At 41.3% G+C, this 9,953-nt stretch overlaps 1 protein-coding gene across 1 annotated transcript; it reads right to left on the bottom strand.

The window, feature by feature from the left end:
- Positions 1–882: 882 nt before the first annotated feature.
- KCNE4 (potassium voltage-gated channel subfamily E regulatory subunit 4) lies at positions 883–4,094 on the bottom strand. Its single transcript, XM_030494667.1, has 2 exons — positions 3,892–4,094; positions 883–3,460 (listed from the first exon to the last, which is right to left on the bottom strand). Exon 2 carries the CDS (start codon positions 3,444–3,446, stop codon positions 2,955–2,957), a length of 492 nt encoding a protein of 163 aa, XP_030350527.1. The 5' UTR covers positions 3,447–3,460; positions 3,892–4,094; the 3' UTR covers positions 883–2,954.
- Between the last annotated feature and the right edge of the window lie 5,859 nt (positions 4,095–9,953).

Below are 9,953 nucleotides of genomic sequence, written 5' to 3'. Positions count from 1 at the left end.
ACTGTGGGTGTCCCGGGAGATTACATTGCTGGAGAGAAACACAGTCTTGCTGATGGGTAGCTTTAGGTCCATAGAAGCTTGTGAATAGGCTCCAGAATTATTATTAGGGAGTGAGTGAAGAGAGCAGAGCACAGGGGAACAGCTTTTGTGGGCAAGAAAGCAGATACAACTTTGTGGCACCCTAATTTCTGAAACAACCTCAAATCACCCCATGCAAGTAGGTCTCAGCCAGTGCCTGTGACCCTGTACATACTGCCACAGCTTGATGGAAGTGCAAAGTTGCCTCTAAACACTTCTGCCCTGCATTGGGAGCCAGAATCCCAAAACCTCCCCTATCCCTAATGTTGGATATGACAGAACAGGGTCAAAGCTTGTGACAAAGCCAGCTATGTACCATGACCAAGTACTGGAAATCCAGTGGGAACAGAGACCTGTGTCAGATACTCACCTATAACCTTAACCGTAGCCCACCCAATTTGCTCCAATGCAAATTTAAAACCAAAACTCACAACGCAGACTTGTCAAGAGGCTGGAGAAGTGACAAGAAAGGTTTCATAGAAGCTTATCAGTTTTGCCAGCCCCCTCAACAGCTTACCAGCACCCCCAGCTCTTTGCAGAAGGACTCTGGGTATCCCTGCAGCCCTGCCTGCGCATGGGCAGGAGCTGAGCACTAGGAAGTTGCCCAGTGCCCCAAAGAGCCAGCACGGACTCAAGGCAGACCTGGAGTACCTGGCTCAGCCCTGTGGTCAGCCCACAATGCTGCAATACTGTCAAACACAAGGAATCATTTCAAAAAGAGGCTAAGGATCCTGTAGAAATTTTGCCCAGTCTCGTTACTGGAAATCTACTTGACATAGTGAACAAACATGGAAACTTATCCAGGAACCGTGTTTCTTTATTTAAATAAAATTAGTGCCAGTAGAAACAATAAACTTTAAATACATGAGACAATTATATACAACTCAACGTTAGGAATTATGTACATCAGGGTTTTTACAGATACAAATACATTTATACCAAAAGGACGAATGAGAAAGCAATGGAAAATGTGACAACTCGCACATGTCAGTCTCATTTGGAAAGTTTCAGGATTCAAGTGATTCCAGGCAAAGCGCCAAACTTAATTTGGCTTCTTTCAAACTTAAAACAGTCCCTTTTGGAATAAATCTACCAAAAAGCTTTATATGGTCTGATCCAAAGTTCACTGAAGTCAATGGAAAAACTCCCACTGCCTTCAGTCTGAACTGAATCAGGCCCTTTCTGAGCACAATGGAGCCTTTGTTCTGTTGTGTTTGGAGAGAGACAGTGATATCTCTGCAGGCTACATCATATTAGCTCTCCAAGCCAAAAGCAGAGCTCTTCCTACTAAACAGCAGAAGTACAGCAGGATCTTGCCTCAGTTTGTTTCTGCTGTTCAGCATTCATATTTATCAAGCTGTCTCTCAAGCTCTCCTGCAAATGGGTAAATCACAGAGCCATTACAGCGCAGGAAATACGCAGAGGCATTTTGCAAACATCTTGCTGTGCAAAGCTTTAGATTCAGGCTCTTCAGCCCTCATGCTTCAGAACTAATCCAAACATTGTAATAAGTTATTATAAAATATAAGGTACAAGTGAAATATTAATTCTTTTATGTTTATTCATTCTTACTTCTTTTAACAGTGCAATAATTTAGTAACTAATTTTATGAGCATTTGAAAAAAAAAAATATCACAGTACCATTAAGTTAGGGGGGGGGAGTTTGTGATAGTTTTAAAAACTAGTTACTAATGACTATAGAAATGCATGTGTCACATGCGAGCTGTTAAAAAAATGCAATAGTAATGCAATTTTTATCTACACTGGCTTAAATAGAGCAGAAAGTCTAGATTCTTTAATGATGTAAATGGGTACAATTGTACTGACCTCAAATGGAGGATTTAACTCCAACAGAGAAGCACAAAATCTTGTGCATGTCCTCTGAAGTCAGGAGGACTCAGCTGATGACTTCAGTGGGGCCAGGATTTCTCCCTTGCTAGGTTAAATTCTATTCTGAATTCCACCTATTTTTCAAGGGGGCGTAACAGAGCAGCATTTGTTCAAGCCTTTCTACATCTTACACCTTGTAACAAAGATCTTTTAATGTCTTTTTTAACTTATAGATCTATGCCTTTAGTGATCAAATGTACACACCTTTAAGAAATACAAAAGCCAAAAACAAAACCACTTTTCCTACCGGAAACTCAGTCAAAGGCTGGATTGCAGCAGAAGTTGGTGAACCTGACCCAGCCAGTACAGGTACAACTTAAGCAAAGATAGATATAGTGGCATGGATCTGAAAGTGGGCTTTACAAACCTCCTAGAAATTTGAAGCTCTTTTTATCTTTTTTTTTTTTTTTGTCTTTTTCTTTCATTGTTTCTGTGCCTGAAGTCAGTCTCCAGCCATGGTGCAATCTCCCTTCAGCTACAGCATCAACAAATTTTCAGCTTTTGAGGCCTCTGAGCAAACCTCCTGTTGGCTGTGGTTTGTTATAAGAAAAAACACAATAAAAGTACTTCTAGCCTATCACAGTTTTGTGTGAACAAGCATTACCCATCATCTTTAATAACCAGGCACTTGCGTTAAGGGTAACTTCCCCAAACATTTCCCAGATATTTGCAGAATTCCAAAATATGTAGAGACATGCCAGTAATAGTTACCTTGTTAGAAAATACATATATTCTCCTTGTTCTTAGCTCTTATGGTAGGAGATAATAATGGAAAAAATGAAATTAAGCATCCCAATTACGTGCAAGTTACACTTTGGAGTTGGGTACCACTGCTTCCTTGTCCTGCCAGTGCTCAGGAACACCTTGGGCCCAGAGGCACAGATACCTGGTTCAGAGTTCATTGGAGAGCAGGAAAGTAGAACTGAAAGTTCTTAGTGGGATCTCCACTCACGCTTTGGCAGCTGATCAAGGGAGCCCTGCAAGTGCTAGGAGTTCTTGTGGATGTTTTCCGCAGATCCCTCGCTGCTCTCATTGAGGAGCGTTTCTGACACTTCCCCCAGTTCAGCATCCAACACTTCCTCCTGGATGGTGAAGTGCACATCTGGGGAGGAAGATTCGGAGCTCACGCTGCTGCCTTCCATCGAGCAGATGGCACAGGACAGGGACGGCACCATGCTCTCCTGCAGCATGTTCAGCATCATGGGGATCTGGGCAGATTTCAGCCCTGATATGGTTGGTAGAGGCTTCACAGCTTCCCCCCATTCTCTCTCCTCATCTTTGTAGAGCAGAAGCAAATTGGACTTCTTCTCTTTTCTCTTGGATTTCATGTAGCCGAGCATTATCCCTATCAGGAAGATCCCATAGAAAGACATGACGATCAGAATGTAAAAATACTCATTGCTGCTGTTCTTGTCTGTGTTGCGGGATTCAGCATCAAGCATGGCTTGGGTCATGTTTGCATGGTCCATCTTCAGCATGGAAAAGCTAAAGCCTGGAGGAGAATGTGTATGTATGTGTAAGGTCAAACTTCAGACCAAAGATGTAAAAGAAACATTCAAAAAAAGATACTCCAAACTATTTCTTGCTGAGTGTAATTTGTAAGCTTGCAAAACACACACCTGATTGAAGCTTGCAGTCTATCATACCTCTGCATTACTATTGTAAGTGAATGAATTGTTATTCAGATACAGAAAACATTAGAGAAAAGAAAATACATAATATTAAACCACACCAGAGTTCTATGCTGAATTATAAAACACTCAACCCACACGATTAACAAAAAGAAACCTGTATAGAAATACTCTGCTAGGCATTTAAACATAGTTTTGTGCTACTTGACCCTGTTTCCATAGAAGGAAGAAAAGTTAGAAGTATTATTTTATTCAATGATGCAGGAAAAAAAAAAATCAAAAAGCAACTTACTTCGGTATGCAAATAATTCCTCCTTGTGCAAAGCTCAAGAGACCTTTCCTCTACCAAATGCCGGGTGTTCTGAAAACTTTCCTCTGCTGCAGTTGGAATAAATAGCTCTCAAGAAATGTTTCATCACGTGTTTTAGAGGCACAGTTTATAATAGTTTTGTGTTGGAGTCAACAGATGAACTTGAAGGATTGCAGTTCAACCCACTGAACCCTTAACAGCTGTGAAAAGAAAAAGAGTTGGGAATTCAGATTTTACTCTTTCCTAACCAGTTCAGCACTGGCTGTTTGAGCTTGCGAATCTGCCCTTTTTCACTGCCATCTCAATTGCTGAATCTGACCTCTTACACTGAATATACTTTGAGTACCCTTGAGTACCACAGAATGGAAAACCTGCAGACCATCATTCTGCATTTGTCATAAAATGTAGCAAAATATACATGTGAATTTTTTAGTAGTCACTATCAAATTATTTAAATGGCTGCTCTACATAGTTTTCCCTAAGAGATGGTGGAGGAAACAATGTATTTTCTTTGCCTGGACGTAGTGACAAAGCTTTACATAGCGTGTACAAAACGAAGCGGTGGCTTTCAACTCACGATGCAGCTCCACTTTGCCACGAGATGTAGGGCTGTGGAGAACTGCGTCCTGGGTCTCATGTGAGTTCTGAATGCAGGAGTGCTGGGGACACCTAACTTTTGCCACCAAAGCAGTAACTATAGGATTTTGGTTCTCCACATAATCAGTGGAAGGGTGCAGACTCCTCCAGGGAGCAATTAGGAGCTCCTAAAGTTGGCATGCCCCTGTTCTCACTGTAGAAGCAGCCAAGAGTTATGTGGTCTGCATGCTGCTTATGCATAAATAGACCAGGACCACTGAGTTAATGCAGGTTTTAGCATAAAGGGATGTTAACAGCTTCTGGGCAGAGGGGTGCTCTGTGAGGGACTGCTGGAGGCTGTTGCAGCTGACTCCTCGGCTGAGCAGGACGCCTCCCAAACTGCTGGGGAGGGCAGAGTGAGGATGCTGGCTGGGTCGCAGGGCCCGCAGAGTTCCCAGTCATCAGCTCAGTGGCACAGGAGGCAGCAAGACCCCTTTTCAACACGTAAGCAGCAGCACAGGCCATGGGAAGAAGGAGGCCCAGCTTGCACCTTAGGGATTTCACTTCCTTATCCTCTCCATCCCCGTTCTTCACACACCAAGCCCAATTAGTCAGGCCATACATGTGAATGTCACCCCTTCTGCAAAGCTTCAAGGATGTTTATGTAACAGAACACTCCACTTCCAGAAAGTAGTTGACTGGTGCTGGAGTTTCCCAACGGCAGGTCTGGGTTTTTTTTCCCTTGCAATCACTCGTGGATTCTTTACATAGACAGCAAATTCTTTTCCAAACTCTGCCCTCACAATCCCTCTGAGGCAAAGGCAAACAGGATTAACCTCTCTTCACATGAAGGAGAATGCAAGAGAGAGGAGTTAAGCAACTTTAAATGAAGAATCCAAGAAAAGACATAACTGTATCTATTTTTTGAACCAGCATTTTCCATCATTTCTCTGAACAACTCCACAAAGAAAAGAAAAAGAAATTACATTAGCCAGATTCCCTTCTTCGCCCCTTAAAATAAAGGATCCACCCCTTCGGATGTTGGTTTTATCTCCTTGCGCATTCCCATGTGATAGCTCAGGAGCTGTTGATGTTGGACTAATGTCTACTGGGATTTCATGTGACAAAATCTGTCTGCAGCACCAGCTTGCCAAGTCTGGATTCTTCTTCCCATTCCCGACAAATTACGGAGCAGGCAGCAAGAGCATGTTAACTGTTAGGCTAAAGCATAAGCCTGAGAAAGTACCTGGATTTTCTAGTTGACTTTGGGGAAATTTTATTTCACATCTTTCTCACCTCCATGTGATATTTCCTCCCCCATTCATCTCTGGAAATTTGGAATTTGAAAATTAAATACAATGAGTCGGGTTTTACCAACACCTATCTGTGCAGGACTGTCAAAGAATAGTGAGGAAATGCCCAGCATTGTTGTGTCATTGAAGATTGGCTCAGTACAAGGAGAAATCCCTTGTCTGCGCCCACGACTCCATGTGAAACCAGCTTTGAAGCTGGTTGATCCTGGGAACAAGACCACCTAAAGTCTGTCCTGCTGCCTCCTGTCACCAGTGTTGCACACAGGTCATCACTCACCTCAACAGGAGGAGCACTTTCAGGCACCCAGAGGCACTGACACCCCACAGCTCCTACCTGTGAGCCAGCGGAGCAGGGCCAGACCCTCTTCTGCAGGTGTCCATAAGTGAGAATAAGGTGTCTTATTTGCTCCAAAGCCTCATTCACCTTCTTCATGTAGGTGCAGGTCTGTGCAAGGTTACCAAGATGCACTGCAGCACCCAGCAGGAACACAGGAAGGCTGGTCAGGTACATCCCTAGATTTATGCAATCCCACGAATTTCAACTGCAAGATGACTGAATTGTATAATGATGCAGAGTTACTGCCTAAACTCTTTGCAACTCTGTTTACTTTGGTTAGCTGATGACAACAGCTCTTCTCCATCTGTTAGCTCATGATTCTGAAAAACAACCTCATTTTAAAAAGGCCTGGAAGGAATCCTAAACTTTCTATAGACATGAAGAGGAAGGATAGGAAGACACTGGGGAATAACCACCTGAAAAACATATGCCACTTGCTTACTGGTGCCATAAGTCAGATTTCTCAAGCTGTATCCTGTAGAAACTATATTTTTGTCTAATAACAAGGCCAAGAAAATACAAAATTGGAGTCTTTTAAGTCTGTGTTTCAAAATTAGTTTTGATGCACATTATATTGTAAAACCATTGATCATGGCAAAAATGTTTGCTTAGTTTGAAGTATCTTTTTTCTTAAATTAAGGTTATTAGCTGTTTCTTTCTTGATGTTTCTTTCTTCCTTTCCATTCAATCTTTTCCCCCCAAACTTCACAGAATTTCCCCTGAAATTTCACTTACAGATGTCTTATGCTTTCACCAGTTGCCTTTCCTGTGTTCCTCTTTACCTTCTTTGCATCAATCCCAACCTAGGCTATAATATTTAATAATAATCCTCATGCTGCTGCTCCCACCTTCCAGATTCCCCCTATAGAAAACATTTAGACTAATAAAGCAGAGCAACTGCCAAGATCTCCAGCAATGGAAAGTTCACAACACAGTTGCTGATGCCAGATTTTTTTTTTCTCAAGGTCCCTGTCTCCTAGAGTGCCTTTTGTGGCAGCAACCTCCGTCACCAAAGGACGCAGAACTTGAGGCTTGAGGCATCCCATGGTGCAGGAATTTTTCACAGCATGGCTTAAGGGATAGTATAATGTGAACCCCTTCTCCAAATAAGAATTTGAGGACATTCAGAAAACGAACCAAAGACAGAATCCTTTATGAAGACAACACGAAATGTCCTCAGAGACTCAGATGACTCTCTGTAGGCTGCCATGGAAAATACATGCTTAACCCTTCATTGTGGGCATAATCCATGGTCTGATGCTGCATTTACCTTTTTCTTTTTTCCAGTTAGTGAGTTAATAAGACTAAAGGTACAAGACACAACTGTTAAAGGACTAGCTCCTATGGGAAGCTGAGCCTGTTTGGTAATTGTGTGCTAACTCTAAAGAGTATGTATCACTCTAAAGAGTACCTGAGCACATGCATTTTTGGAGTAATAACCTGAAAAACTGAGGGGGAAAAAACAAAAAAAAGAAAGAAAATAGAAATGGAGAAATGGGAAGGACAGAGGGGTTGGGATTTTTTTCTTCCTGCATTTGGACCTTTAATTAAAGCAATGGTTGGGAATTCACCGTGAGGGAGAAAAGGAAGGGAGAGTTTTGCCACGCAAATACTGATTTAGTTATGTTTTAGATCTTCCAGACACTGCAGTTGGGAAAGGAGAGCAAAGGTCATCAATATTTTTCACTCACATATATGATTTCAGTTAAAGCAAATTAGAGATCAAGACCTGGGTTTGACACCATAAAGGAAGACACAGTGAAAGTGATGTTTGTGCCCTGGATTTGGTCTTGTGTTTAAAGACCTGCCATGCTGAGATATACACACTGACTTTTGGGCCTGCTGCAAAACACACACCTCACTGAGAACCTGATCCAAAGGTCCTTGAAGTCAAAACCCCTTAAAGTTAATGGCAGTGCCTCAACTAAAGAGAATGTCAGATCAAGAACAGCACCTGCTCTTTTCAAGTTCTTGCAACTTGGAGTCAATTTTCAGTGAAGCTTGTGAGTATGTTGGAATAAAAGAGGTAGTTCAAAAGCAGCAAGCAAGTCATGCACTCATTCCCAGAGTAGAGAATGAGTAGCAACCGACACTAGCCATGTGCCTCCTTGCTAACAAGCCAACTTACAATATGAAATCTATGAGCTTTACTACACGCTTTTAACGTTTCTGTGTTTCAGTTCACCCTCTTGTGGAACGAACCTAATAATACCTACAAATTACATGTGCTATGAGTCTACAACATGGTAATGCTCTTACAGATCGCTATATGAAAAGGTAATAACTGTTGTGTTTGTAAGCGCAAGGGCATTACCACGTGGCTGGGCTGGTATCTGAGCAGTTCTCACACAGCTCTAAAAGTTCAGTGTCACTTTCCATCACTCTTCCTTATTTTTCATGCTGCAGAAATAGATTACTTTTTTTATATACTTCACACAAGCAATTTCTAGAGGAAGGTAGCAATTTTCTCAGTGTTATCCACAATATACTGTGTTACCGTCTGGATACCAAATTGCATCAATGCTCTGCCCAGTTATTAACTGCAAAAGGCTTAGTAAAATGCTACATTCTGCCTTGCTACCTTACAGTATTCACTGGTGAAAGCATGCAAATATAAGTCTGGAAGATGCATGCATCAGCCTTCTCTACAACTTCAGGGTTCAGCTTGCTTTAAATCAAATTTTATTTAACTTCCATAGCAGATCCCCACATCATGAAGCTTCAAGTTTGTCAGGTATTCCCTGAATCCAGAGCAGCAAGAATTTTCTGTCTTTATCAATAGTAGCAAATACGGGGCTCAGAAGCACCTCACAGCCAAGATGGCCATCTGTCCTTGTATGCTCAACACTAGCAATGGCAAGTACTTTCCCAGAAGTCATGTCTGAAGCATTGCAATGGCCCTCCAAGCACACAACAAAGACCAGTAAAGCGAATTGGTTTCTGATCCTGAGAGATGACAAGCAACAGAAAACCTCACAGATAATTGTAATAACCGTTTACACTAAATTTAGCATTTACTGTAAGTCGTGTGTTGTGGAAGTCTTGGAGTTTTGGGATAGGCATTTCTTTTCAACCTCCAAACTGATTTTCAGAAAGCTATGAGTGACTGGAAACAAATGTAACGGGGAACTCTCATGAGAGTAATAACAAGAAATTACATTTAAAAATCAAATATTTTTCAATGGCTAATATGAGAATCTGAGTCCTCAGTTCTCTTTCCTGCAGCTGAGACAGGTCACAAAGTTATTTTATCAATATGTATTTCTATACAATAAAATTAAATTAATACCTCATATTACCTTACATTTTCCCTTTGACGTGACATGGAGGATGTAGGTGTATTTGATTTGAAAATGCTTTATCTTTTTTTTCCTTTTTTTCTTCCCCCCAAATAGAATTATCTATTGGATGTACTACCTTTAAAAACAAAACAAGTTAAAAGTTTTCTTTGCTCTCAGTGTCAAGTGCTAGATTCAGTTGCACTGTATGAGATCAGCTGTGTTTGACGTATTTGCTTCTATTTGGGATTTAAAGCAGTTAGCAACATAATACATTTTGGATGCCATTGAAAACTAAATCAAGAACCTCTAAATTTGATTAGCAGTATTTAGAAGAAATTCACTGACAAATCAAAACACACATTTCTGTTTCTTCAATGAAGAGACAGTGCTTACTTTTCCAACTATGCAAAAGTGCCTTATGTAGGACCATTCACCTTCTCTCTGAACTGCTTCTGACTCTAATCTGCTCAGAATTAGCACTTTTATTTACATTAGAGAAGGTCTCTAACAAACAAATTGTAGGTGAAGGGATATGAA

The sequence above is a fragment of the Strigops habroptila genome, chromosome 8, assembly GCF_004027225.2.
Source record: "Strigops habroptila isolate Jane chromosome 8, bStrHab1.2.pri, whole genome shotgun sequence".
Taxonomy (NCBI): Eukaryota; Metazoa; Chordata; class Aves; order Psittaciformes; family Psittacidae; genus Strigops; species Strigops habroptila.
The sequence above is the reverse complement of the archived record's forward strand: the minus strand, read 5'-3'. Positions and strand labels throughout refer to the sequence as shown.

What these genes read in the sequence shown, in the direction of transcription:
- KCNE4 (XM_030494667.1), bottom strand. Translation starts at nt 3,446, where the DNA reads ATGCTGAAGATGGACCATGCAAACATGACCCAAGCCATGCTTGATGCT.